At 48.7% G+C, this 27,300-nt stretch overlaps 13 protein-coding genes and 1 non-coding gene across 14 annotated transcripts; 6 read left to right on the forward strand and 8 right to left on the reverse strand.

Moving 5' to 3' along the window:
- Positions 1-81: 81 nt before the first annotated feature.
- BJ212DRAFT_226732 (uncharacterized protein) lies at positions 82-1,387 on the forward strand. Its single transcript, XM_041342692.1, has 4 exons — positions 82-245; positions 304-428; positions 482-1,139; positions 1,207-1,387. The coding sequence occupies exons 2-4, from the start codon at positions 395-397 to the stop codon at positions 1,292-1,294; spliced, it is 780 nt and encodes a 259-aa protein (XP_041192489.1). The 5' UTR covers positions 82-245; positions 304-394; the 3' UTR covers positions 1,295-1,387.
- Positions 1,388-1,761: 374 nt separating this feature from the next.
- On the forward strand, positions 1,762-2,807 carry BJ212DRAFT_1447200 (uncharacterized protein; the record flags this gene model as incomplete). Its single annotated transcript, XM_041338365.1, has 3 exons — positions 1,762-1,954; positions 2,006-2,244; positions 2,292-2,807. 3 exons carry the CDS (start codon positions 1,762-1,764, stop codon positions 2,805-2,807), a joined length of 948 nt encoding a protein of 315 aa, XP_041192490.1.
- Positions 2,808-3,206: 399 nt separating this feature from the next.
- Positions 3,207-4,266, forward strand: BJ212DRAFT_1273028 (Tho complex subunit 7-domain-containing protein; the record flags this gene model as incomplete). The annotated part of the gene is made up of 3 exons (XM_041331059.1): positions 3,207-3,474; positions 3,528-3,672; positions 3,720-4,266. Coding segments are annotated over 3 exons (960 nt in total), but the record flags the coding sequence as incomplete, so codon positions are not given.
- A 19-nt stretch (positions 4,267-4,285) lies between these two features.
- Positions 4,286-5,561, reverse strand: BJ212DRAFT_1447202 (beta-lactamase-like protein; the record flags this gene model as incomplete). Its single annotated transcript, XM_041338366.1, has 5 exons — positions 4,286-5,008; positions 5,043-5,132; positions 5,183-5,232; positions 5,259-5,294; positions 5,348-5,561. 5 exons carry the CDS (start codon positions 5,559-5,561, stop codon positions 4,286-4,288), a joined length of 1,113 nt encoding a protein of 370 aa, XP_041192492.1.
- A 103-nt stretch (positions 5,562-5,664) lies between these two features.
- On the reverse strand, positions 5,665-5,747 carry BJ212DRAFT_t70. Its single transcript has one exon. It is a non-coding gene; the product is annotated as a tRNA-His (tRNA).
- A 116-nt stretch (positions 5,748-5,863) lies between these two features.
- On the reverse strand, positions 5,864-10,652 carry BJ212DRAFT_1357250 (uncharacterized protein). The gene is made up of 14 exons (XM_041335759.1): positions 10,442-10,652; positions 10,288-10,394; positions 9,772-10,203; positions 9,133-9,718; positions 8,772-9,082; positions 8,513-8,717; positions 7,856-8,461; positions 7,197-7,804; positions 6,990-7,145; positions 6,673-6,930; positions 6,509-6,622; positions 6,331-6,458; positions 6,231-6,275; positions 5,864-6,170 (listed from the first exon to the last, which is right to left on the reverse strand). Exons 1-14 carry the CDS (start codon positions 10,590-10,592, stop codon positions 6,131-6,133), a joined length of 3,747 nt encoding a protein of 1,248 aa, XP_041192493.1. The 5' UTR covers positions 10,593-10,652; the 3' UTR covers positions 5,864-6,130.
- A 118-nt stretch (positions 10,653-10,770) lies between these two features.
- BJ212DRAFT_1357253 (uncharacterized protein) lies at positions 10,771-15,568 on the reverse strand. Its single transcript, XM_041335760.1, has 5 exons — positions 15,249-15,568; positions 14,105-15,164; positions 13,566-14,048; positions 12,562-13,516; positions 10,771-12,509 (listed from the first exon to the last, which is right to left on the reverse strand). The coding sequence occupies exons 2-5, from the start codon at positions 15,149-15,151 to the stop codon at positions 10,966-10,968; spliced, it is 4,029 nt and encodes a 1,342-aa protein (XP_041192494.1). The 5' UTR covers positions 15,152-15,164; positions 15,249-15,568; the 3' UTR covers positions 10,771-10,965.
- Positions 15,569-16,226: 658 nt separating this feature from the next.
- On the reverse strand, positions 16,227-18,319 carry BJ212DRAFT_1357256 (uncharacterized protein). Its single transcript, XM_041335761.1, has 3 exons — positions 17,245-18,319; positions 16,909-17,195; positions 16,227-16,850 (listed from the first exon to the last, which is right to left on the reverse strand). The coding sequence occupies exons 1-3, from the start codon at positions 18,131-18,133 to the stop codon at positions 16,689-16,691; spliced, it is 1,338 nt and encodes a 445-aa protein (XP_041192495.1). The 5' UTR covers positions 18,134-18,319; the 3' UTR covers positions 16,227-16,688.
- Positions 18,320-18,863, forward strand: BJ212DRAFT_1357258 (uncharacterized protein). The gene is made up of 2 exons (XM_041335762.1): positions 18,320-18,576; positions 18,630-18,863. Exons 1-2 carry the CDS (start codon positions 18,386-18,388, stop codon positions 18,724-18,726), a joined length of 288 nt encoding a protein of 95 aa, XP_041192496.1. The 5' UTR covers positions 18,320-18,385; the 3' UTR covers positions 18,727-18,863.
- BJ212DRAFT_1447207 (uncharacterized protein) lies at positions 18,847-20,528 on the reverse strand (the record flags this gene model as incomplete). Its single annotated transcript, XM_041338367.1, has 8 exons — positions 18,847-19,049; positions 19,106-19,257; positions 19,308-19,391; positions 19,440-19,712; positions 19,769-19,883; positions 19,938-20,025; positions 20,079-20,155; positions 20,204-20,528. The coding sequence occupies 8 exons, from the start codon at positions 20,526-20,528 to the stop codon at positions 18,847-18,849; spliced, it is 1,317 nt and encodes a 438-aa protein (XP_041192497.1).
- An 823-nt stretch (positions 20,529-21,351) lies between these two features.
- BJ212DRAFT_1272793 (uncharacterized protein) lies at positions 21,352-22,090 on the reverse strand (the record flags this gene model as incomplete). Its single annotated transcript, XM_041331042.1, has 2 exons — positions 21,352-21,441; positions 21,494-22,090. Coding segments are annotated over 2 exons (687 nt in total), but the record flags the coding sequence as incomplete, so codon positions are not given.
- An 83-nt stretch (positions 22,091-22,173) lies between these two features.
- BJ212DRAFT_227029 (uncharacterized protein) lies at positions 22,174-23,974 on the forward strand. The gene is made up of 3 exons (XM_041342694.1): positions 22,174-22,514; positions 22,609-23,825; positions 23,887-23,974. Exons 1-2 carry the CDS (start codon positions 22,412-22,414, stop codon positions 23,517-23,519), a joined length of 1,014 nt encoding a protein of 337 aa, XP_041192499.1. The 5' UTR covers positions 22,174-22,411; the 3' UTR covers positions 23,520-23,825; positions 23,887-23,974.
- Positions 23,975-24,498: 524 nt separating this feature from the next.
- On the forward strand, positions 24,499-26,547 carry BJ212DRAFT_1357275 (uncharacterized protein). Its single transcript, XM_041335763.1, has 7 exons — positions 24,499-24,819; positions 24,870-24,981; positions 25,036-25,050; positions 25,101-25,216; positions 25,271-25,382; positions 25,437-25,837; positions 25,896-26,547. Exons 1-7 carry the CDS (start codon positions 24,719-24,721, stop codon positions 26,233-26,235), a joined length of 1,197 nt encoding a protein of 398 aa, XP_041192500.1. The 5' UTR covers positions 24,499-24,718; the 3' UTR covers positions 26,236-26,547.
- Positions 26,169-27,178, reverse strand: BJ212DRAFT_226914 (acyl-CoA N-acyltransferase). The gene is made up of 6 exons (XM_041342693.1): positions 27,039-27,178; positions 26,922-26,991; positions 26,776-26,863; positions 26,600-26,727; positions 26,415-26,543; positions 26,169-26,362 (listed from the first exon to the last, which is right to left on the reverse strand). Exons 1-6 carry the CDS (start codon positions 27,057-27,059, stop codon positions 26,313-26,315), a joined length of 486 nt encoding a protein of 161 aa, XP_041192501.1. The 5' UTR covers positions 27,060-27,178; the 3' UTR covers positions 26,169-26,312.
- Positions 27,179-27,300: the final 122 nt, after the last annotated feature.

A 27,300-nucleotide genomic window follows, 5' to 3' on the forward strand; every position in this document is an offset into this window, starting at 1 on the left:
TATCGATCAGATTAAGTGCTGTTAGGAGCATGCAACGCACAGCTTAAGACGGGGCTTTGAGAGCTTGACAACTTTGGGCGTCTATAGGGGACCCGGTACCCGCGCCCAATATGTCCAAAGATGCGAGTCCTAGGCGTGAATTGAGTTCGAGCGCGCTCAATGACTTTTCCGCGTGTTCTCTCACACAAGACCCATCCCTCCGTGTGCATTCAGATCCCTCGCTCTACAACTGCATATCCTTCCAGGTTGGTTCCAGATCCTCTTCGTAGCAGTCGTTCTGCAGAGATTAAAATAACATCCTAGGCCCTTTTAGGCTGCCACAGGAAAATTGGCTGGCTGATACTCGGATCAGCGCAGCTACTGCTGAATCCTGTAAATAGCTAAACCTTTACGAATGAAGGGATTTGAGATGCAGTATAATCAACAATGTGAGCAAAGTTCTGATTTATTTAATATGGCGGCGTTAACGAGTGTGGTGCAGCACCGTGGATTCCTCATCACTCCGCATCCCTCAGCCTGACACCTACTAGCAATGGACGAGCACCTCCGCCTCGAACCCGCCATACGACACTACCAGGTTTACAGTTTCAACCCCAACACCCCTTGGCCAATTCTAGTAATCCTCCAAGACATAATATTCCTGCGAGTTTGACCCCTGGCCTACGGCCTTTCTCCAGTGATGCTGGTCTTCAGCAACAACAAACTGCACTTCTGTACAATTCACCCAGCTCATTTTTTGCATCTCCACCACACACGACATTCTATGGTGATTACTTCTATGATAGGCATCATCCCTCCTCAACGTTACCTCCCGTACCCCAGAAACCAAAGGGAATTACGGCACCTTTTGTCCACACCATTCCACGACCACCTATTCCTCCGAAACCACCAATGATAAATACTGCTTCCTCACAACGCAATCCGCTCTATCCGCAGTCCATTCCTGGTCCTGTTGCAGGGCCATCCAGCCGACCGATGCCCAGCGAAGAATCTCCCACTGATGATAAAGATATCGCACTAGCGCTAGCGCTATCTGAGTCAGAGGCACGTCAGCGGGACGATGACATTCTCGCTCAGGAGGAAGCGGATTTGATGAAGGCATTGGAAGAATCGCGTACCTTTGCCGACAATTACAGCAGGTATGTGTCTGATAGCGTCTTCGACGGACGTCAAGATTCTTCGGGCGGACCCTCGACATCTTCTCAGCCTTTCCTGCCTTCTTCTGTTGAAAACGCCCTTCTCAGCCCCCAGAAACATAAACGATATCCAGAAGGCAAAAGCTTTTTGCACATAATTACACCTACCACATCCGAGAGTTCCTACGACGAAGAAATATCTATCCATCAATCGGGCAAAGAAAGTCGAGAATCAGTTCAATACGTAACTGATGCCTCCATCTCAAGTCGAGAAAACCTAACTCCAACACCATCATCGTATAACAATGCTGTCTCGACCATTTTGAAACCGAACAATTTATCTATGAACGCTGGCGGTGGCACTGCTGGAACATCCACCATGTCTTCTCCACCCGTCGAGTTCTGTCGATCGAGCTCGAGTGATCATATTCGCCCCTTGCCGGGTCCAAATCCTGTATCTTCACATCCGATGTCATTGTCACAGCAGAATCTGAGCGTGACCGAACCTCCTCTTCCACCCAAACAGCCACTTCCACGCAGGCCGTCTGTCGCAAACTCCGAGACTAGTTCTTTGAGCTGTCACTCTTCATCAAGTGAACAAATTACCTCGCTTTTCACCCCTGCAATGTCAGTCCAAACCGGATCGACGAGTCCACCTCTTTCCTTCAGCTTGCCACCTCATACAGATATATTGGATTCAGTTGACGAAGACATTCAGGAGGAGGAAGAGGGTGACGAGGAGATTGACTCTACTGCTCGATCCGCGCCAATACTGACGGCCAACCAATATGTTGAACCAGATATGCTGATGGGTGTCTGTAAGTATTGTGTTGTCGTTCACTCTCCTTACCTCATTGAAAATTTTGCAGCAATGGGCTTTAAACCACCATTAATCTCCACAATATTGTCACCTATGGGAGAGACCATGCCCAATATTATAACACTACCACACGGGAAGGCACCGACATTTCACATCCAGTCGCCCTCCTGGCGTCACCTGTTGAAGCTGATGGCACGATTGAGTGGGACTCGCGTCGAGCCAACCATAGAAGCTCTTACTGTTGCAAAAGATGAGCTCAAGTTGAGAACGGTGATCCAGTTTGTAAAGGTAGGGACGGCTGTCTAGCGGAGTACCAAAGCTGACCGGCACTGCAGATTCATCACTCTGCTTCGGAATGGCGAACAGTCATCTATCTGACGACTGACATGCCAGTACCTCCATCCGTCACAAACTCGCATAAGTATACCAATGGCGACGTAACCGTACTTCCTTACTCCTATACCCTTTCACCTCTCCCGCAGCTCCTCCGTGATGGGGCTGATTCGCCGATGGCAAAATATTATGTGGTTCCTGCGACAAATTCCACTCCATACCCTACGCTTCCAATCAACTTTCCCAACCTCGCAATGTACTTGCAATCAGCTGTCCAGGTTTCCAGGAAGGCTGCTCACGATAGCTCCAGCGGCCTTCGGAGGCTCGCTCTTAATATCGACACTTGTTATCCCAGAGACGACGGGAGGCCGATCAGTACGGACTTCTCTGACACCTCTCGAAGTCTGGGTGGAATGTTCAAACGTGTCATCAACCGCGGAAAAACTCCAAGAGGACGAGGAGGTAACGAAGAAATTTATGATCTAGTCACCCCGTTTGTGCCAGATGAATGGGGTTGACTTATTGACATCATGCCCAGTCGACGCTTTCCGTTTGCATGATCTGCTGCATTTTTTGGGATTTTCTAATACAATACAATTGTCACATTGCAAGATATCTTGTCCAGCTTGTCCGCATTACACAATGTTCAACTTTGTCCTAAATATAGTTACAATTTGGCGTATGTAACATGACGGAATTTCATCTGCTTCCAATCTGCGTCCCTTCAAATTCAAGTCCCAGATCTCACTCCCCGAATCCTGTGTGTTAGAGTATTACGGTTCAACGTTCATGGCAGTCCCAGAATCAAATCCACATCCCGTGCCAGAGTTATCACAACCAATTCCACCATTAACTGCTGAAGAAGAAGGCATGGATCAATCATAGTAACAGCTGGATTTCTATGTTAATGCACAAGCAACGCGCTTTTAACAGATGCCATCATATACACGCGTATCACAAACGATGAACGGCCGCTTCGACGAGTGGTCAAGAAGTTTCACAACTATGCCTCCTTAGTACACCATCCCCTTGTGCCACCTAGTTCTTCTGGAACAGTCGAGGATGCACGGGAGGCATGCTTAATTGAGCTATCGTCCTTTGAACTAGCTCTTAAAAAGAGCATGATGGTATGCGAAGCTGAACGGAGGCAAGTGGAGGAATATCAACGGGAGCGGGAGAAGATTGGTGAGTGCATTGAGCTTTGCATGAAAGTGGACGCCTGAGGAATGAATACGCAGAAAAGGAACATGATGCTCTACGTAGTCAAATTGAGGAGCTAAAAGTCGCACTGGAGCATGCACACATAGAACGCAAACGAAAGGTCGAGTACGACACAATTGCCGAAAAGATTAACACTCTTCCAAGTCGCGAGGAACTTGAGCAGTGGGTCATGTTCAAACTACTTTGGTATCTTTCTCATCAGGGTTTAGGGCGATACGGTCGCTTGAAAATGACATGGCTGCTATTAACGCGGAACACGAGACTCAGGACCGAATCATCAGGGGCCAGAAAACTGCTCTAGACAGTATCATCGTGGACTTGAGCTCTCTTCGCCTTATGGGCAAAGACAAAGAATCTGCCACATCAAGTTTAGGGACACCGGCTGCTACTCCAGCTCCAGATGGCACAGAAGCCGATGACAATTTGCCTAACATGCGTGATAGCTCACAAATAGTGGATGAAGGATTGGATGAAGATGAGAAGGAAACGGGCGAGGTGGCCGAAGAGAAGGAAGACGGGGAGGATGACCAGTCCATTGGCACACCGCTCTCGTCGAAACTCAATCCTGCTGCCAATGAATTCGCGCCCGGTTCGCATACACCCTCGTCACTACGACCTCCAGAAGAAGATGACGATATAGAGATGGGAGAGGTTGCAGAGGATCCAAAAGTGAAGGCGAAAAAAGCCCGAGAAGAATTGGAGGAAGGAGAAGCAAGCGATGCAAGCAGCGCGTTATCCGACCCACCAGATGATTGAATGTACATTACTACTTATTTCATGCATGTTCTTGTGGTACATCCACGTCAAAACTCATAAAGTCCCTCGCACATATAATTTTCCCGCTATAATGCTCCCCAGCTAAACGTGCAATGTCCTCCATGATCGTCTTTGCCGTTGGATCGACATCGTCATTCCCTGGATATCTGGCTGAGAAATGATTAAGCACCAATTGCCTCGTTCCGATCCTTGCTGCAAAAGCACCAGCCATCTGGGGAGTAGAGTGCCCTCTGGATTTTGTGCGTGCCTCAACACTTTCAAATGTGTCTTCGGCTTTGGTATGTGGGTCCAAGGCTGGCAAATGGGCATTTGTTGCTTCGTGTATCAGCAAGTCCGCAGATGAAGCTAATTCTGCTATTGGTGATGGGTCGTATGTGTCTCCAAGAATGACGAGCTTGCGCCCGGGCCTCTTGAGAGGGCCTTGTAACACTGTGCCATCCGAGAGTTCGATGCTCTCGCCCTGTTGAAGGCGGTTCATGACGGACATCGGGGTCTTGGTACGCTTGAGATGTGGTATGTACTTCGCAGGATCCATTTTGCCAGGTACAGGTGCCTCTGTCACAACATAACCAATGCACGGTACGGAGTGTAGGATGGGAGCCGCAGAAACTGAAACAATGGAGTCGCGATACACGTCTGACCAAACACCGTTTGTTTGTGGAATGTTACGGCCGTTTAGAGATTCAGGATGCATGAAGGGTAAGGGAGGTATGGTCTCCATCTGGTGGGTCAGAAGGAGACCGCAATTCGTAAACGACATAGGGCGCGCCCAACAGGGTATGTGTATACTTGAGGCCATTGCGGACATATGCCCTGGTTCCAAAGGGCCCGTAAATTTCGATGGGCTGATGAAAGCAGTCAGTGATAACAGAATCAGAGCAGTCAATGTGCAGACAACTGATGAGTTCTGGATCATATGTGTACGAGGATCCTCTATTCTATCAACTGATCCCCGGCACCGTTCAGCATACTTGCCAAGAGGGGCAGTAGACCAAATATATGATCCCCTGTTAGCCAGTGGAAGTTAGTCAACTGGAAAAGCAACGTTTGAACCACGGACCATGGGTATGTGTGATAAAGATCTTTTCAATTTTACCCATCTTCACCTTGGATCTTTGGACTTGGTGTTGCGTAGCTTCACCACAATCGAACAACCAGACATCGCTATTCAATCGAAGAGCAAGTGCAGAGTGATTTCGGGTTAAAGACGGTTGCGCGGAAGCTGTACCAAGGAACGTCAGGTTGACCGATGAAAGTCCTCGTCGTCCCGTCATGAGCGTTATGTTATAACAGGCGAGAAGTCACTAGTCATTTCCCAGTGGTTAGTTTAATGTGATCTTGACTGGCGTTGATGAAGTGTTTTTTTTGGTAAAAACATGTCCCTGGCAGGAATTGAACCTGCGGCGCCACGGTATTGTGAGTTCCACAACGTGGCGATTTAACCACTAATCGACAGGGACTTGTTAAGAGTTCCAGTAGTGGTAGTTATAAGCTCACATCATGATTAGCACAGCAAATTTTAATTTTAATATAGTTGGTTTTGAACAAGTTTTCAATGAATATGCTTCGTTGTTGACAGTGACAGACCGACAATGCGGCTTCGAGTAGGATGACTTTGGATTGCGTCAATTCGAGCTAACAACGTCTCTCTAATAGACAACTGTAACATCCTGGTAGTAGTTCACGCAATGAGTGACGATCGATACGTCAAATTCATCGGATTGGCACACATTTTCAGATCGTATGTTTGCTGGATATCAGATGATCAGAATTACATGTGAGCGTGCAGAGATGATAACAATATACAAGCAAACGGTAAAAGATAAATAAGATAGTCCCAGAGCTAAGGAATAAGTCCGTGTGCCCGCAGCAATGCACCCCATCTAGAATTGAAGCAATTGAACCGTTTATGTCGAATGTTCCGAAGTGAAATGAACACGCACTCTTCCTTTTCAGACTCGACCTCAGCTAGCTTCCTTTTCAGTTGCCTGCAGGAAACAAAATTCAATCGAGGATCAATAGAACGAGGAACATGACACTTGCGAGTTCTCCTTTCTTAGTGCATTCTGCGATTCCTTCGACTCACGAAGATCAGTTGTCATGTTGGTCCAAGCTTCGTCATCCGGAAGATGTGCATCGTTATACATAGCATCTAGCTCTTCGTTGAACGCCTGGGATATCGATGAGCTCCTAGCATGTGGTTATAATGCGTGATACCGACCTCGTACATGATCTCCTTCTCTGCTGTAGCATCTGCAAGAAGGCTCTTCACAAGTTCGCATTGACGTTTCGTGTTCTGAAGTTCCACTCGAGCTTTCTCCAAGTCAGATAATTTCTAGGTGGAAAAGGTGAGTCATGACTTCGAGAGATGTTGTTCTTTCGTACCTCCTTGAAATCAAACACCACTTGCGCAAGGCTCTGGTGCAATGTCTCATGGTTTGATAAGGCAGAAGCCAAAAGTTTGTCAGCATCAGCAACGGACTCGCTCAACAGGCCGATGTTCGATGTACCCAGAGTTGCAGACGGTCCAGGCGCAGATAGTTCTGTTACAAAACTTCGTGGTCGATTGCGAGGAGTACCCTCCTGCTGGCGTTTGCTGATTAATTGTCTCATCTCGTCTAGCCGTTGCTGTGCTTCCTTGGTCTAAGTCCACAAATATCAGTGGCAGTGTTAAATCTGTGAATAACAATAAATTCACGCACAATGGGCTGGGGAATGGTCCGCTGCGGGGTACGAGCGAGTGACTTTTCAGGAGAAGGGCACCTCCGTGATTCGTCGAGACTCGCTATTTCATCACTAGCTCGAATCTCCTGTAGGTCCAATTTCATCCGTTTAATGACACGATGTGATGACTCAACCTGTATGTTGTCAATGAAGTCATTGACAAGTTAACGGAATTGTTTACATACATCATCTTTGGTAGATAGGGAGATTCGCAACAGTTCGTCTGCATGGTCAACTTGGGGAGAATGAGAAGCGTGGGCTACACGTGTGATTCGAATTTGAGGTGAAACTTTGCGCGGAGACACGATCCTCGCCGTGCTTTTGGACAACGGGGAAATTCTCATGTATGATTTACGGCTTGGAGTATATGTACTAGATCTGGTTGATGGCTTCTTTTTGATTGAGAGTGGCTCCACGCTACCTGTCGTTGAACTGGGCTGTCTCGGCGTGGAATCCATGTTACCGGTCGTAACGAATGGCTGGCGTCTACTGCGTGGTAATGGAGATGGGGCATCATCCTCGATGAAAGACGAATCGTCTTGAAAAGAGTCTATGTGGGCGTCCAAGGCAATGCTGGCTTCCAAGGCAAGCTCATCATCCATGGATGGAAGATCAGGTGCAGTACTTGTCGGACTCTTCGGTGGCAATGGGGAGATGCTACGAGGACCAAATCGAGAATGAGGTCGCCCTGTCCTTCTGCCTGGAGATGTTGACGTAGGTCGGGGAGTCGTTGATCGCTGACTTGCCACTGTAGAGGCTCGAGACGTGGCACGTAAAGACCGAGGTGGATCATCTACAGTGTATCGATGAGGCTGGCGAAATTGAATACCACATTTTGTCCTACCTTCATAGATGGTTTCTTCTGGTGGTTTATCTAACGAAGGCTTCGCGGCCTGCTTTCCGTGCTGATTCTGGCTGTTGCGTCGTGCGAGTTCTAGACGCAGTGATAAATCTTGATCAGATGGGTCCTGGCGAACCGGTAAATCTTCCTCTCCATCGCTGTAGAATGATGTTCTGGAACTGTTTCGTGACGGAGAGGTCTGCCGGGACAATGGAGAGGAACGACTAGTGCCCGGTGAGCGACTTCTTTTGACCAATTTTTTGCGCGAACTCGAAGATTTGCTGGCATAGAGAGAGTCATCGTCTGCCAGAGAAGTTGGAGCGGTAGCCGTCGAATTGGATCGACGAGAGAACTTGGTCAAACTTCCATCGCCTGTCGTTGTTGTTTGGGTGTAGATAGACGAACGGCTGGTAGATGACTTCGACCGGCGATGACTACTTATGGAACCACCAAAGAAATCACCCTTGGAAGAGCCTGGTATGGCGTTGAATAGATTTCTTGAGATCGCGTCCAGGCTAAATATATGTGCCCGAGACCTTGAGCTCGCAGTTGGGGTGGCAGGACGGGAGTCGTTACTAGTCTTAAACTTGAACAGGCCGTATTGATGGACTATACAATTTTCAATCATCACAAAAAAGAAAGCAAGATTTGGGCACGGACTTGTTTGGACGATACGACCTGGTATCCTTGCGGTCTGAACGATGTCTTCCTCCGATTCATCAGACGGATCGCTGGAGGTAACTGTATATCGCGAAATCTCCCCCGCCATAGGTTGTATTCTGACCACCACATATGGCGGTCCATTGATTCCAAATGGAATGGGGTCTGCGGTCCCCATCGTGTCTATATGCATGACAATCTTGGTCTGCACGCGTCGGTAATGTAAATAAAATGGTCAGCGCACAAAAGTGAAACACACCTTTTTGGGCTCTTGCAAAAAGGCTGTTCGTTGGTATACATTGAAGTAAGTGCGAGCCATAGTAGCCCTTCCTGCTCTCGACTCTACTTCACGCTCATCAGCGCACAAGACAACGGATTGTCCTGATTTAGTCCTGTATTTCGCCTGAGCATTCCATAAATTCTCGAGGAACCGGTCCTTCTCGTTGGTAGTCCGAATAGGATCGAGGTTTGCTGGTGCAGGAGGGAAGACAACGGAAAAGCAACGGAACGAGCGACCAGACCAACGATCACTTTGGTCTTGAGGTGGATTCTCGATATATACGTGAAAGTCTGAAAGAATGACCAAAACTGATGGTAGCGATCAACATATGATAACTCACCAGCACCACCGACATCAGCAGCAACGATGTCGGGTAAATCAATGACACCCTTGCAACTTAAGCCACTTTTCTTCATGCGCAGTGGCAAACCGCCCGTCTTCGCAAGTTTGTCAACGTCGTCCAAGCCAGCTAGCGAACGTCCACTTTTCTCGCCATTGCCAGGTCGCTTGACGATCATTAACTTGTCGTCGAAGAGAAACAGAGTACAATGCAGCACATTGAGAGCGAGGCTAGAGACGGAAGTGGATGCAGATGCTGGGCCATCTTGCACGATATCATCGACATCAATACAATCAATGAACCGTCGTGAAATTGAAATTAAGCCAGGAGGAAAACCATCCACTGTTGCGTTAAGACAATGCATAATTGCTGCTCGCTTGGTTTGTTCGTCTGTTTCCGCAAGAGCAATCTTGCTGGCGATATCATCAGCTTCTATCAATTTGGCGCGCTGTGGATCTCCGGATGCCATATACTTGATCATGGTGCGAAAGAGTAACGTATATCGCGGAATTCGTTGCACAGGGTCCATGAGTAGCTCGCGCAGACCAACGCGATTCCTGGTATCAGCGTTCGAATACTTGATCCGCTAGAAGCAAATAGTCTGGTTAACATCCCCAAGAGGGTCGCATCAACACTTACGTCAACATATGCGGCAAAACCAGACGACTTCTTCATCATCTCACGTTCAAATATTGACTGGGCTTCCTCTCGCTTGACGTAGTACTGTCTATAGTGCTCAAACCCTCGTAGATCTTTGAAATGTCGTAGGGCAACATCGCCGACACCCCCAACTGTTTCGGGACCGTCAGGTGCAACCATCTTCTCGAGATCCAGTAGGAACGCCTCGTTAACTGGGAGAAAGTTGTCGATATTCCCGAATAATGTTTTAGCCTCGTACGAAGGCAAGATTGCGGTGTTCTTGTTGCGGGAGAATTGTCGAAGAGGATCTGCATAGTCGTTCTTCAGTATTCGAAGTCTCTTGACGTACGATCGTTCAGTATTGACGAGTTCGTTAACCACGTCAGTTAGAGCCGTCGAATCTGTAAGTGCGCGTTTACGCTGCAAACCGTCCTAAGACATGAAGGAGACCACATCTGAGTGTGAGCAAGCGAAGCGTCTCGCCTTTGCAGACAAAGGTTAGCATGTACCACTCACGGGCTGGTGGTGTTCTGAGAACGATGTGTCTGTTGCGGAAGGCAGAATGTGGCTATCATTCTGACTCAACCAGGGGTCTCCTAGGGATAAAACCAGGTCTTGGACATCTATACCAATCAAATTGTACTCTTTAGGAGTCATCAGTAGAGCTCACCTTCGGGCAACCTTCTGCCACTATCACAACCCTCAACCACGACCCCGCAATAGAAGACCCGCCTGGTCAGAGATGGAGCGGAAGGTTTACGAGGTGTCTCATCCCCACGTGCTAATGGAATCTGCTTACGAGGAGAGCTGTTTAAATCCATAGATTAAGAGAGATATTCATGGAGAGATGATTAAAGGACGCAATACTTAAGTAAACGAACTTAACGCTAAGCGAACAATGCGGCGCGTCCACACGTGACTGACTAGGTCTGATCACGTGCACGCGTCACGCCAAGGTCCAAGTTTTAAAACTGGTTCGACACTCCGAGACTCTGAGTCTAAAGAGTCAAAACTTGTATTCCTACGTGTATGGTATGTTGTGGTATATAATGACCATAACGACATGGGACAATGAAAAGAATGAAATAAAAGGAATTGTATGAACCGATGCTGGTAAAAAATAAGATATGCGACGATGAATAGTGGTACAATATTGAAGTCAGTCGATGGTAGCCTGGGGGTGTGGTCTTATGATCATGAATTCTGCATAATAGTATCCGGTGCCATGGGAGTGAGTCGTGATAAAAACGAAAGATTGCGGCGCATGCGCACAGTGCGTGGAGTAAATCCTCCCTCCTGGCTACCTGGGGATGATGAAACTGAGGCCGCAGTGGTCGAGCGGCGGCGGAGACTGGGCGACCCAAACAACGTCCTCAGTCGCACTGGAGTTGACGTTCCAACCCCAAAATCCCCAACAGACGAATCAGCGGCAGATTGTGGAAACTGACTTAAGCGCATCAAATCGGGTTGAGACATTGGACGATCCGCGGATGCCAAAGATGGGTGAAAGTTTGGAATTGGATTATTGAGAGACTTGGTTGATGCATCTGAGGGAAGCTCCTCGAGTGGGACATCGGGCGCACTTCGGACCCTTCTTCGAAGCGTGCCTTTCGACCACCACTTGAGCAGGCTTGGTGTAGTTGATACACTACTCGATTCAGATGGCTGATAAGACAGGGGAAGCATTGGCGATGTAGAGCGCGAGAAGAGGACTCGGACATTCTCGACCATAGAACGGCTCCGCTTGGGCGTATAGGCTTCCTTTCGGGCTGCAAGCTCTGGTCGAGGAACCACACCTGACAGTGGCCCAGGGACGACAGGGCTGGCGGAGAGTGACCCTGGAGTAGAAACGGACACAGAGGAACACTGTGACATAGGGGAAGGCGACTCTGGGGCACCCTCTAACTTCACTTCATCGTCGTCCAGAGACGCAGCCCTTGAAACGGCAACGATCTTGAGTTTCGTTTGTTGGCGGCGTTTGGCCAGCTTGGTTGGTGGGATGCTGGGTACGGCAGGGATGTCGCCAAAGCCATCTATGTAACTCTTTCTCCTGGGGACAAGCACACTCTCTCGCTTAGTCAAGCGATTCTTTGCAGCTACGCTCATGGCGCCAGCCATGGTCAATCCTGAGCTTGACCTCGAAAACGACCGTGACACCTTTGATGCTTCAAATAGTTCTTCTTCGTGGGTATGCGCATAGCAGCGAGCGGAGAGACAGCTCTCCGAGAACACGTCAAGGAGTCCACGATCGACCTGCTCACGTGCAGGGGCAGTGGCACGCACAAGATGAATCGTATCCGACTCTGACAACATGCTGAGATAAGTCCTATTGGATATGGTAGACGAGCGACGGCTGGGACCAAGCTGATGACCAGAGTCAGATTTCTGAGATGGGTCAGTTTTGTAGGACGCCCGACCCGATCTCGGCGGATCGAAACGGGCAGAGAGTGTATGGTTCTCTTCTCTGCTAGATGCTGCTTCATTATCCAGCTCGGGAATAGACTGGATAGTGGGCAAAGGGCTGATCACTTCGTATGGCGCATCATCTAGCAGCGACAACACGAAATCTCCTTTAGAATCACCTCTAAAACTGCATATCGGTTCACTCGTCCATGCAGCGGGAAGTTCGAGGGCATGATGAATAGCAGCCTTCCAGACATCCTTCTCGCGGCGACAAGACGCCGCGAACTCAAAAATGTGACCCCGCCCAGAAAGGCGAAACCAACTGGGTAATAGGGCTAGCGAAGGTGGTATTAAACGCTGTATGTTCATAGGTTGAGATCTACATACCTTCGTCGTTTGTCGAGTCGACTAGGTCAAACCCCGCTAACGAAAACCAGTGTTTTGGCTCGTATGTCCTTACTTTATGAACTTTGGCAAGAATGATGTAACCCCCAGGGTACAGGAAAGCCCCAAGATACTTGGCTTTGACTGTGCCATTGCTACTGGCATTGAGGCTGTGGTAATAGATCACATCCAATGATCCCGCGAGATGACACGGGCCTAGGGACGACAGGAAACCAAAAGAAAGACTGTGCGATGCAGGTCTAGTGTAAGATGCCGTTACTAGGGCTAGTCCTTGCGATATCCGTGAGGCAATGAGCGAGGACTTGATTGCTATATCCTGCTGGCGTCGTGCTTCATCCACAGAGCTGGCTACGACCCGCATGACATTCAGCGCACTTCGTACCAAATTGACCTCCGTATCGCGCGATACACCTTCCGCGTGAGACATGGAGCTTGACTCGCGTGAACCGCCGCTGCCGCTTGCACTTTGTGGATGATCAAGGAGCTGTTCAAGGAGTAAGGGGTAGCGGCAGATGCGTTGAACAGGTTTGATGAGATAATCCATGAATGCGAGCTTCGATTTTATGCCAGTTTGCCCCCGGTCTGAGTGCCCACTTTCAGATGTACTAGTTACAGATGCCTTGAGGTTGGTATTAGAACTGACGCGGGAAATACTGTGCCGACGACTGGGCGCGTCCAATGATGAAAACGAATGCCGTCGCCTTCCCACAATCAACTCGTTTTCACCAAGAGTGCCGTCTGCGGCATCGTCATCTTCGGCTTCTTTGTCGGTGGTAGAGTGGAACAAGCCATCGATGTGCATTTCAGTAGCTATGGTGGCACATAATTGCTCGAACGTCTCCCATTCAGCTGGGAACTCCTGTTGGACTTTTCGGACAAGGTCGAATGCTTCAGTATGTCCGGAGCAGAACGATTGGTACAAATGAAATTCATGTGCCTAAAGGAAACTCAGTACTGTGGGACACGGAGCATCGCATGGCACCTACTCGTTCAATGAATTTCGTGGCGACTGCATCAAGTGCTGAGTGTAACGTCTCCAAATTGCGCGTATACTCCTTCTGCATTATCGTCACGCCCCCACTAGCCCCATCGAGAACCATCGAGAAGCCGAGAGGGGAAACGAGTGCCCTTAGTTCACAAACGAGTTGTTCATGGAACTTGAGAATTTCCTCCATATTGCGAGTTATCAGGTCAAGGTCGACAGGAGAGAATACGTGCCGCATCAGAGACTTTTCCTTCGTTGCAGCGATCAGCGCTGGTGGGCGACTGATGACAGGGGGGATGTTTTCGCAGGGAGAGAATGGCACAGGGGTCGATAGGTGGTAAACAGATTGTGTGCGGACAGCGGGGTTCAACGAAGGTGGGTTGAAGGCAGGAGAGGTGGTACGGGAGAAATGGGACATCCCAAGGCTAGAGGAGGGGGGATGTGGTAGACGAGTCGTCAGACCGGGCAGGAGCCTAAGGTACACCTGAAGAAACGTGCGACGATGAATCTCTCGAGAACTGGCCAATCCGATCGACTCACTGTAACAAGAACCTTAAGATCAAAAAGGTATCCGACTTCCGTGGAGAGCAACTCCAAGAGTGCATGACATTTTCTCACGTCGTCTTTGCTTCCTACGAGATCATCCTTCGCCTGAAGCGGATGATCGGCAGCTTCCGAGCTTGAATCCTCCTCTTCAGGTGGATTCTTACGATAGTCAATCAATTTCTTGAGCTTGGCGTCATCCTCTTTATCTGAACCGTCCTGCGGCATGTGAAACAGTGGTTTTTTCCGAAGTGCTGCTTGAGATGCTGGTTTGCGGTTTCGATGTGACCATTCCTCACTGTATTCGGTGATACTCACACGTAGCGGACTTCCGGACGATCTTTTCTCTCGCTTGGAGTGGTGGTTTCGTAGCGGTGTCAGTGACAAGGGCGGTGCAGTAGGAGGAATGGCAGGAAATGGTTCGGAAACAGACATGGGAGGAAGTGACGCTCGACGCTTCAAAGTCAGCTCCGAGGACTCTTCGGATACGCTGGAAAACGTAGGGTCCGGAAAAGAGGCGGAGGCAGTCACGAAAGACGAATGTGGTCGCAAGGACACAGAGGCAGAAGATCTGTGGGCATATTTTGGAGGTGGTGTAGGAGGTGTGGCCATCCAAGTTGGGGTTGGAATAGTTATCTCTACGTGTGCAGCAGGCTCGCTGTGGGCAAAATTTCCGTCCGTTTCATCCTCTGTGTCGGAGTTCAGGCTGAAGGTAACGTTGGTTGTCATGCTTGCCGCGGGAGTGGTCAACGGGGATGCGATGATGGGTGTGAGAGGCACAAACCGCCGGGCAAACTGTGGTGACTGCCGAGTAGAACGAGACCCGGTTGTAGAGGAAATCTCACAGATAGAAGACACATCATCTGAGAAAGACATCAGATGGTCTGTCGGCAAGACTAGTTCGGAAGTGAAAACAGTCCCATGCGCTGTCCTACGATCCAGCAAGGAAGTCGGTGATGAAGGGGTACGTAGTCGCGGACGTCGAGAGGTCGTGCGTGTGCGAGATGAGGGAACTAAATGCGCTACGTGAGAGCCATTCTCCATTCGTCAAAAGAGTCTGACGATACATGAAGAATATGTGAGAAAATATGCCAAAGACAAAGCTCCAGGCAGTGGAGGGTGTTGAACACCGATGACAGACCTTGGGGAGCCTCCTGACTTGCCCGCCAAACACGACTGAGTACGTTCGAGATGACCTGCAGCAAGCGACTGAGTTGCCAATTTAATGTGACAGTGAAAGCGAATTGGCAAGTTGAATTAATTGCAATGATTGTAGAGGCTAACGGGACGAGCTTATAGGACGATTGATGCTCTTGGTCGCGGTCGCCGCCCTGTTAGTGATTGTTTGATTTTAACAAGGAAATACGATTAATGGCGTTGTGAACGAAAGTAGTGGAGATGATGCAATTATTAGTCCAAACAAGTTGGAAGTGATGTAGACCAAATACTAGCTAATGGGTGTATATGTATAAAAAGACCGGTACGTCAGAGAGCTCTGGTCTCCAAGATCTGGCGGAGATTAAACTTTATTTGCGGTCCGCGATATTCCAGCCTGCCACAGACGCGTACACCACGTGCATTGATTTTTCTCAATATAGGATCGCAGCTAGTCTTTTACAGTGATGCTATGCGGTTCGCATATATAGGCAGTAGCCATTCTATGTTATCCTCGGACAGCAGAAGTGGAAGTTGAATGGCGCTATATTCAACCGAGCTAGAAAATTAAATATTATATCTGGCTCCCACCTTGCGGCATACAAAGAGCGCATACATAGACCTCAGGGGGGAGGTTCCGCTTTGATTCAGATTAATGAACCGTAATCGGATGAAGCGATATGAGGCTGTGAGGAGCGCCCCGGCGCTGAGAGACGTCGAGCAACCGACGATAGCTGCAAGGGAATACGTGAAGCCGGCCGGTATGGGTTGAGAGAACGGTGCTCTATTCCTTGTATGTACGAATTTGGGATGATCATACCGGAGTCGAACATTGAAGAGACGCTGTTAAAAACGTGGATGGAAGAAATACCCGGCTAGCGAAGCTTAGCGACCGCAGCAACAGTCAGATGACGAGTAACACCCAGCTAAGGCACAAAAATAGTCTGCCAGGCATATTGGTATTGGTATCATATTCGCAGGAATATTTTGCATTTGTAATGAAATCTGTGCTATTATCCTCCAGCCAATCTGACAATGTTTCGGGTTGGTTTCGGGTGTGATGCATGTGATGACCTTCTCTTCCTATACAACGCGTGGTGGTGTGGTAAATCGACTTATAAGTCGTTATGCACAGCTGTGAACCACCACTTATCTCCGCTAAGAATGTATACCGGCCCCTATGATTCAGAAGACCAGAAGAATTACGTTGGCTGCGACGCAATTTGTGTTATCATTATCGAAATAGTGCAGTGGACCAGTAGAAGCACAACAACACGTAAAATATGCAAGGTAAGTTGTTGACACGATGAATAAGATGGAAACATAAGGTATGATAGCACACTAACCAATCACCCAGCTCCAATTCCCAACCTTCCTAACCAATCCTGAAGCCTTGAAGATCGACCACCAGTTCACAACGTTCCCGTTAATACAGATCCATGCTATCATCTGATCGCGCGACAAACGGGATATTCTGAGCCTCCGCCTGTTCGCGTCTAAGTTTCTCCTTGTCAAGAAACTTGCACAGCGCCGCTACATTCGGACCACTAAACGCACGAAAAACGGACTTCTGATCAGGGTCCAGATCCTGGGGTTGGCACGGGGATGAGAATCTACGTCATCAGTGCCATTGATTTGGGACATACCGCAGGAGGCGGGTCAGAAAACCGCCCGACGCCGGTCCGCCTTGCACCAGGCACACCAGTCGCAGTAAGGTGCACGAGGCGCTTACAAGTTCGGACGAGATGATGTAACGACTTGAGCGTGATGCGATCGCAGTATGAAAGGTGCAATCGCTCCAATGAAGGGGTATGGTCCGCGAGGAAATAGATAGCATTGTCGGTCAGCTTTGGCACACGAACAAGAACAAGACGGTGAATGTGTTCTAGGCTAGCTAATTCAAATACAGTCATATCAGTTAACTGTCGGCAGACTATAGCTCCGTCAGCATGCAGTACGATCGGACACTCGATGATGCTTACACGCCAAGTCAACAGATCGAAGCTCGGTACATGATCGTGCCAAGGACACGATACCATTGTCAGTTATTCGTGGGCAATGCGCAAGGGTAAGGTTGCCAAGGTGAAGACCGAGTTTGGATATGCTTTCCACGGCCTTGTCGGTAAGGTTGGGACACCCGGCCAATGCAAGTGACCGGATCAATGGAGCATGCGTCAAGATGCCTTCAACCCCCGCATCGGTCAGCTTCGGGCAGTGACTCAGATCCAGCACACGAAGATCGATTGCAGTATGACGTAGGATGAGAGGTGGAAGCTGATCAAGCCAGGTATGAGGACGGGCGGGTAAGGGCTTCTCCCCAGAAGGCTGAGGAGTGAGGGTTTTCATCGGCGAAGGCAACGCACTATCCGTTAACTGAGGAGAGCGCGCTAATGTCAAGGTGCGAAGTTTCCTAGAGTATGACCAAATATCGCGAACAGACACAGCCGTCATGAGCGGCTGGTCATTCAGCTCCAATTCCACAAGCCTCGGGAAGGTCTTGGCGATTGCGGAGACTGAAGCGTCAGTGAGCACTATCCCGCTGAGCTGCAGCCACTGCAAAGGAGGTGTTTTCGCGACCAGTTCCATGATGCTCACGTCAGTGACGTACTTGCACCCAGTGAGGTCAAGACCCTGTATATTAGAGTTTTCACGCGCGAGATGGACGATAGTCTTGTCGGACGTGTCTGTCACCCCAGAGAGGACTACCGACTCTAGTTGACGACAAAAAATCATCTCTGGGGCAACCCATTCGTCAGTTACCCCGCAATTGGGGTCCCGAATAACCAAGTGGCGAACAATTCGGCGTTCTGATTCTGTTTGGGGGAGCCGATCGACAATTCTTTTCATATCCTCTACATCTGGGCGATTCATGATGCGTTTGAGAGGGCGATAGAAGAGCTTGAAGTGTGCACGCGGAAGGAAGGTTTTAGCAGGCGGGGTGATAGTGGAGCACTAGCATAGCAATGAAAACCTCTATTCCTGTATCTGTATTTTATCGCGCGCTGTGCGATGATTGTTTGGGTCACCGGGGCGTCTACTTGTCCATACCCGGTCAACCCACAATCTTTTCCGTAAACAAATCCACATCAAGTTGAAACGCTTCGGCATTTCCCGACTTTGACAATGACCTCCACCAGCTCGCGGAGCTCGTCGACTATTACGGCGACGAGGCTGTCAAATCAGCCACCACTACAACCGCCACCACCTAATCCATCTAGTCGATTCCCAGTCACACCAGCTGTGTTGCGCTCCATATTCACATCTTCGCGCACGCCCCACGAGGAAAGATCCATATCTCGTGTCGCATTTTTCAGGTGGGGATGTTCATTAAATTTTACCGTGCTGGGATATTGAGCGAGCTTGCAAGGTTCACTGGCTTTCTGCTGAGTTGCGTGTGCATTAGCTTCGCTGCTGCAAGGGGAAGGGGGATGAGAGGAAGTGCTGGTCTTCTAGGAGTAGTTTGACCGATGAGATGTCAATGCGAGGTCCCAACTCCGTCAAAAACTTGGGCTCAAAGTCAACTTGTTGAGAAGCATTATGGTAGTAATAAGTGTATGTTGGTGTGTATAACTATAGCAATAAAATCAAGCATCCGAATCATCGGTCGACCCATCAGCATCTCTATCCTGGCCATCAGATGCACCTTCTTGTGTACCACTTGGCCCCGCGTCTCCAGGCTCTGGGTCTGCCGGTTCATCGACGTTTGCCGCGCTAGTGACTTTTCGTTTACGTGCTGCTGAAGCGGGAGGAAGGTGAGCTTTCTTGACTCGAAGGATATCCATAATTTCTGCAGATAGGATAAGCAAGAATCAAGAATCACTTGGTGCTTCTTGAAGAACAAACCTTGGTGGGTCATGTCTTCGTACCCCTTAATTCCTCTCTTCATTGTCAACCAGCGTCGTTGGAGTGAGTGAGCACTCCATAAATTCCAATCTGAATCGGGAAGTGTCTTCCAGTCGATCTCAGTATCATCCCTAACGTTCATGGAGTCGACCCTGTTAACATAAATAAGCATATAGAACCCGATAGCAGACTACCGCCGTACTTATGGACCAAGATATAGGCATCTTGAGCGCTCCAACGTGGTTTTTGCCCTTCATTTTTCACGGTTTTGCTCAGTGAATCCGTCCTGCAAGAAAAGTTAAAATCATACATATCGCATATCAAAGGCGCTGACCATTTAATTCGACACTGTTGTCTGCCGCGCCTATTCCCCATCCTGTCGCTCACTTTGCCCCAGAAGACATCGTTATCAAAATCCTTCCCCTGTTGGATCGTCATCTCCGTGACAATCGCCGTCAGCTCTTCCTCTTCTTCCTTTGTCCACACGCCTGTCACCCGGACTTCGCGATTGGCGATGTGATTGCGATAACGGTCACGACAATCGGACGACATTCGACCGACAATCTCACTGACTTTTTCCCATTGTTGACCGAGGTCCGCAACGGCTCTAATGTCAACAATCATACAAAACGTTAATGAATGAGGAAGGCGGAAATAACATACTGTTTTAGCACTGCATCTTCTTCGGGCATCCATTTGCCTTGCTGTTTCTTGGGATGGAACGCCCTACGAACGTGGTGATAAACAGCAATGATAGGGCGTAGAGCGAGAGCGGAAGCTAATCAAGATCTTAACACTAGACCGACATTTCATACGGCACAAGGAAACCCACTAATTTCCGACCAGAACGCATTATCTTTGCCTTTCTCGTTCTTTTGGAAAATGATGTCCTGGAGTTGATCATTTGTAAGACCTCGACCCTGTCATCCACAATCTTGAGTATTCGCGTCGACAAGCGTCATAAATAGCGCACCACTTTGAAAGCTTCGATAGCGGCCCGAAGTTGTTCCTCTTCAATTGCAGAAAATTTTCCCTTCTTGTAAACGAGACCTGTTGTAGAGAATTAGCGATGATACATCACCCCTGAAAGTCACTTGCCTTGTGTTTTAACCATCTCGGCCAGTTTTGTTGCGTTCATCCACTTGTTAGCCAACATGTGAGCATGATCTGGATTGCCATGATCGGGCCCTGGAAGGCTCATATCCAAAACACGCTTGTGGGTCGTCTTCGTCGACTTGGGAGCAGTATTCAAGATTGCTCCCGATGTAGAAGGTGGCTGTCCCATCGGTTGAGGCGGGGGTTGTGGATGTACATTGGAATGACCAGGAAGAGACGGGATAAACCCTGGGGGAACACCAAGAGGTACATTGGCTGCAGCAGCGGCATCACCCAGTGTCTTCAATACCCCGGCAAGTTTGGACATGTCAAGCTCTTGCAATGCACGGAGAATCTCGTCATTTGACGCGAATTGGACGTCGGGGAGGGGGAACCCCAAGTTGGGAAGAATATTTGCAGGATGCGATGAAGACTGACCGTACAGATGTGCTGGGGAGGGAAAGGGGAAATTCATGGGAGGATACGTCATGTAAGGAGGTGATGGGTGATCATGCTGTAGATTTGGCATGATATGATGATCCTGGTAAGAAGAATGTGCTTGGTACGGTGAAACATCCAGGTGCTGCGCATCTGCTGTAGCGGATGCAGCAGCAACAACAGCATTCAGAAAATCGACTGAGCTCGTTGGATGGGTTTCTAGTGCTTCTTCCACCAATTGAGGACTGAGAGTGTCAACAGTGTTCTGTACGACCTCCTTTGCCTTCCCTTTGTCGGTCTTTTTCTTTTTCTTCTTTTTATCCTTCTCCACCTCGACACTTTGCTCACTGACTTGCACAGTTAACGCATTAACATCGTCAGTATTTTTCTTTCGCTTCTGCCTCTTTGAGACTCGTCTACTGAGACTCCACCGATTGAATCGTTACGGGCGCGTTTCTTTTTCGATTGGCTGCCCTGGGATTGCGTGAATGCATTGTTGACTTCGCCGACGGCCTGTTGCAGTGCTCGCTGAATATCGGATGAAAGGCTTGGGGTTTGATGAACCTGGGCAGCCATGCTTTAGGTGATTTAGGGTGGGCCGACGAGATGGATGAGGGCAAGCAGCATCCGGAGCTCTGCCGGAGTTTACGTCCTACTGGAGCAGCATCCCGGCAGAAAGATACCGAGAATCTACTAAATATATCTGATATCCGTTAATCATCGTTAAACCACCGCTCTTCTGCATCTCTATCATCCTCTACATCGAGCCACTCATCCCAGTCAACTAAATCATAATCTGCTCCCTGACAAGAAATTTGTTCGAGTGGGCTTTTCACGCGGAGTGACAAGACTCACTTCAAGCAAACCATATATGAATCGTTCCCTTATGCGTCTTTCAAACAACGCCTGAGCCTCTTCTGGAGATTCAGACTCTTGAATTTCAGGAATTTCGTCTTCTTCTTCACTGTCACTTTCCTCTTCCGGAACAAAATCATCGTTCGCCTGCGTTCTTCGGATAATTCGTACTCTCTCCGCTTCCCGCTCTTCCTCCATGTCGCCGAGTAGCTTTGCCAGGTTGCCCACCTGTTGCTCTGTACCACCTAGGAAACTCATTTTTGCCCATTCTTGCTCCTCCTTCCCCTCTTCTTGTCCCCTTCGCTCTCTGCCCTGCCACAGTGTTGGCCAGGTATTTCGGGCAACCGCGAAGCTCAGAGACCGTGGCCTTGATTCAGTAAATTTCAGTCTTCGATTGCGTATCTCAGTAATCGCTGTTCGCTGTTTCGGCGTTGTGACGAGTGAGAACCGCTGTATGGTGTTGGGGGGTAGCTCGTGTAGATGTCTTTTCAAAAACTCAATGGGATCGATGCTCGGAAGAGGATTATAGTCCTGAGGAAGGACGAGATAAGATAAAATGTCAGAATCTTGAAAATGGGGTTGCATGTTGACGTCAGGAGTAACTTGAGGTCACTAATTACTAAGTTGCGCAGACGTTTACGTCCGTCGTACCAATATGGCAGGTGGAAGCTTCTGAATTAAACAAAGATAAACAACTCCACGTCTTAAGCCATCTGCTGCCAGTTTGTGTGGGACTCGTGCGCACATATTACAACCATTGCACGGTCTATACTATGATTCGATCAGATTCATCTCATCCACAACCTTCTCCACCACGAACATTCTTCTGTTGTTGGGACTGGTGTAGGCTCACCTTCTCAACCAGTTGACAAGCTTGCTTCTCATGTCAGACATAATCATATCTGGGAACTTCAGCCAATGAGCAAAAAGGAAATTGTGCGCATGAGAAAGCAAGAGGCAGCGGAAGCTCAAAGCATGATTGAGTCGTCGGGCAGCTCGGTGCCAGTGTGCCTTTCCAACGGTGCGTCTCCCTGATGCCATTTGCCTGTTCTCTGAGATACGCGTATTTCGCGTGTTTTTTCAACAACTTACAATTTTTGCTTGTCTGCGCATAGGTGGATTACATTTATATTCTACGGATCAAAGCTCGTCGGGCTCTCAGCCATTCACCTCGTCCCCAGCACCTCCATTGGGAATCCTGGGCCCGGCCTCTTTAATGCCTCCTGCCTCCCGTCAATCAACTTCGCTTCCCTCGCCGAAGAAAACACCGCCACTGCCCACTCCTGCGAGAGCACTCGCTTTTGCTCAGCTGTCATCACCAGCTGACACCTCATCTATCGCGTCTCTTCCGCGATCACCAGACCTCAGCACGCTCTTATTCCGCCCTAATCTTGTAGCTCAAATTGACTCCTTTGATCGGCGACACAGTAGACTTAGCGGGATTGCTCAGACACACGCTAATATATCTCTGCAACATTCTCGCACTGACTCATCAAGCTCATCGCAAGATGCAGTAGAGCGACAGCTCATACGGGAGGATGCAGCGGACGTTAGTATCCAGAGCATCCGGATGCAAGCACCAGAGACAGCTCACAACGGTGCAGCGGAGAGTGCAGTATTGTCTACCTCCGAGGATCTGGCCACCATTGTTGCGGGCACGGTTGTGGACATAGCTGATGCTGATCTCCAGTGGCCTGAATCTGAACCTGAACACACTCCCGCTAGCCAGCCTCGGCCGCTCTCTCCGCTGGCCAAGAATGAAGACGTCGAGCGCATAGAATATCCCAGCTCCCCCGTTGTGACCCAAAATGACAGAGGAAGACACTTCCGCTCTGGCACGCTCCATATTTCGCCATTGCCCAAAGGCACCGCATCAAAAACACCATTTGGGCGTTCCCAATGGTCACAAGACTCTCAAACGACTTCTAATTCGAGCCTTTTACAGGATTCTGCACAATCCTGTTCCCTAGTGCTTCAGACGCAAGCACCATACCAGAGCCAGTCATACGAGTTTTCACAGAGTTGAGGTGTATCACGTGGTTTTGTGAACATCCTCCATTTAGATCAAATTTAGATCATCTAGTGCTCCCCTTAGTTTGGACTTGTTGCAAGTGTATCATCGTTGTATAACCGATTTTACCATCTAAGCGCTTAAGCACAGATAATGGTAGCTCAGAATTGTGTCCACCACGAAGGGCTGTGCCGTTGCAATCTCATCTTATACTGTACGACACGGTACTGTATCTGTGTTTGTATACTAGAAATACAATGCTGTTCCAGGCAACTGCGAGAATGGTTACGCCAACGTAAGATGGTGATTAGAATATGAGCGGTGAGTTTTAAACGCTTTCCGTCACTTCCCATTCCGGTCTCGACACTGATCACCGTGTCAGGCATACGGCACAAGTACGCTTGAGCAATCTTATTCCGTCACGGAGTGTTCGATGGTGCTCGACATGAGACATTCATCATGATCATCACGGCCATGTCTTACATAGCAACGTAGATTGTCAAAGACAACATCACCTCACATCACTAGCTGTACATATGGCATTTTGCCATCATCGCATCAAACGCGGTGTTGTTAATGTCGTTTTACGAGAACTAATCATACCATTACTAGGGCTGTTCACCGTACACCGTACGACGGGACTTTTACGGGGCTGCAATACGGTCATCGTACCTGTACCGTTGGCTGTTCAGACCTTGAGTTGATGGTTACGGTGTAGCATCAGAGTATTCGTGAGTTTACCAGGGTGCTTTACGTTGATTGCAGTGGTTTTCCGACATGACTTTATATTCCAATATAAAGTAAACCTTTCCTATATTTGCCTATATATGATCATATATCGGCATATATGACAGTATCTTCGGTTCACGAGTCCTCTGATGCGCCCACTACGGGTATCAAAGTCCTGTATGTTGCTGTATCTGTATCGTAATACGGTACAGGCTTGTTTATCATGTATAAACAAATCGACTTAGCTTGAATCTGCTTGATACATGTAGTAGTTGTATCTCCTATTTCGCAACATAGAATCTGATTCTGCATAGAACTGAACCATACACGTGATCGCTCAGCATAGTAAGGCCTACTTATTGGGAAGGTCAGGTGAATGTGGTGTGCAGTGTGCACGAACTAGAGGACTCTAGTGGTAACCAATAGTACCGTACTCGCATCTTGTAGAAGCACTGGTTTCTTCTTCTACTCAATCATCTACAAGCATGGGTTCGGGAGATCCACCGTCAGAAGACAAGAGCACAGACAGTCTGGCAGTAATCAAACAGCTCCCTCCTGACCTCCTTCTCATTGTCTTCATTCATGGGTTAGTGTAAACAACGCAAGTCAGAAGGCTCCCCAATTAACAGTGCATAGATTCAAGGGAACTGATACGACATTCAAGAACTTTCCTTCAAGGATAGAGCATGTCCTGACAGAAATCATAGAGAATCTCAAGGTGGAATGTATATTGTTTCCCGCATACGAGGTCAGGGCATTTTCTTCACGTTGCAGTTTAGGCCGCTAACTAAGAGCTGTGTAGACCAAAGGACAACTGGTGCGCGATGATCACCCCAACTTTACACACAGATGGAGACTTCCCGTTAGAACGCTGCAGTAGAACACTTCGCCGACTGGCTGACTACTCTGACCGTACAAAGAGAAGTTGCAAACGGCCAGGGGGGAGGAGCCGGGAAAACTAAAATTGTACTATGTGGCCATAGGTGAGTGGAAATTCAAGCATGGTGGTTGTAATCCGATTGATTTAAGTCATTCAGTATGGGAGGACTGCTTGCCGCTGACGCTTTACTTGCGTTTGTGAAGTCCAGACCTGATAAAAACGCTCCGCTGTGGCCGAAGATCATCGCGTGTATAGCTTTCGACACTCCCGTGAGTTAGTTAACCATTATCTCATGTTCTCCTACTGCCGTTAATCTATTGAAGTACCTTGGTCTTCACCCCGCTGTATTCAAGAATAGTGCAACCAAGGCTGTGGAATATGCCGGTGCAGCCCGCACTGTTGTTTCAGATGTGTTTTCATTGTTTGGCAAGAAAGGAGCATCGTCAACCGTCTCTGGGCAACCCCCTCTTGCAATAGCAGCGGCCCCCACTGCGGAAAGTGGTTGGGCAAAGTGGGCTCCTGCAGCGTATGCTGTTGGTGGAGCGCTGGTGGCTGGCGCGGCCGCTGGAACAGCGTACTACCGCCGAGACGACATTGGTTCTGGATACAGCTGGGCTACTGATCACATGAATTACGTTCGCAACCTCTGGGATGAGGAAGCATTGCGAAAACGTATGCGAGATTTGAATGATGTACAGGTACACCTTGGGGTCACATTCCGCTCGTACGTCCACCAGAGCGAAAATCATTGGGTGCCTCCCCTGACTTTTGATCCATTGCAGATTTTACACCTTACTTCCACCAGCTCCACCTTCATTCTCGTCGCCGAGGACGTTTGTCATCCTTCCTCAGAAAACCTCTCCTATAGCTGCACATTTCCTTCCCGCAATAAATCATCAGGCTGCCGATGAAGTTCAAGCGCACACCAATATGTTTAATCCAAAATCTAACGATGGCTACTACCAGTTAGGGCTCGATACGGCCAAGATCATTCGGGAAGCTGTCATGGCAGCTAGAGGTATTACTGAGAGTGGTGATACTGAGGCTCGGAAGGATGTCGAAGCAGCTGCTGCAATGGAAGAGACGCTGCCCGATCAGGTGGAAAGCGATGCAAAACCGTAGCCAGCAAGAGTGACAGTAATTCGTTAAGTGTCAAATATATAGCTGTAAACTATTAGTCTGCTACATTCTCCTTCGCATTAGTGCTCGAACGTGAGCTGCATCGCATATGCATCTTCTCCATCGGCATCTAAAGAACGCGCGATCAAATGACCATATGACAAAACGGTGTAGGAACTTACAATACTTTTCCTCAATATTTTTGACGGTAAATCCAAGCGTGTCGCGATACAGACTTAGTGCTGCACGATTCGACTTGCGGACGTGGAGAGACACGAATGCCGCGCGGTAAATGCTGCTCATCGCCTCCTCTGAAATAAAAGAACACGTCAATGGTTATTCTAGCCTGGACAAAAAGTTGATTTACGTGATTGAAGCATCAGTTTTTTAGCCAGCCCAAGTCGACGATATGATCTCATGACAGATATTGAAGTGACATGCCCATGAGGAACATGATTAGTTGCAGGCTGCCCTTCTTGTTCATCAACTTCCTCCCTGCGATCCAATTAGAACACAGTTCAGCTGCAGTAACATTTGACGCACATTTTTGCCAGAATATAACCAACTATTCGTCCATTGTGGTCCTCGGCCACATACGAAAGTGAAGGCCAGGATAACGCGTGATATAGATCTGGCCACAAATTCTGTCAGTCTCAGTGGTCTGAAGAAATGAGGCGAAAGACGCGAACAGTATTTCATTGTATAGTTCTCAGGGAGGTTGTGTAGGTTGCAGTCTTGCATGCCTGCAAGATCTTCGACCTGGTGAAAATAAGCAGCTTACGCGCCTTGAGAAATTGCAAGCATACCCTAACTGCGCGGATATTCATGTTGGAACCTAGAATGTACTTGCTTCCTGACAGCGTAGCAGGGTAGAGCAGGTCTCGACAACAACCCTGCTCGTGCGAGTGTCAATAGTTGAGTGTTACTTAGTTGAGATCGTGAGAGCCAACTACCTGCATGCACCAACCAACACCTCTACCCAGGAACGACTCTGATTGCCTCCACATAATCACTATAAGTACCATAAAACCTACACGACAGCACTAGTGATAAACGATACAGTCAAAA

Source organism: Suillus subaureus (genome assembly GCF_016647635.1).
Source record: "Suillus subaureus strain MN1 chromosome Unknown BJ212scaffold_18, whole genome shotgun sequence".
Taxonomy (NCBI): Eukaryota; Fungi; Basidiomycota; class Agaricomycetes; order Boletales; family Suillaceae; genus Suillus; species Suillus subaureus.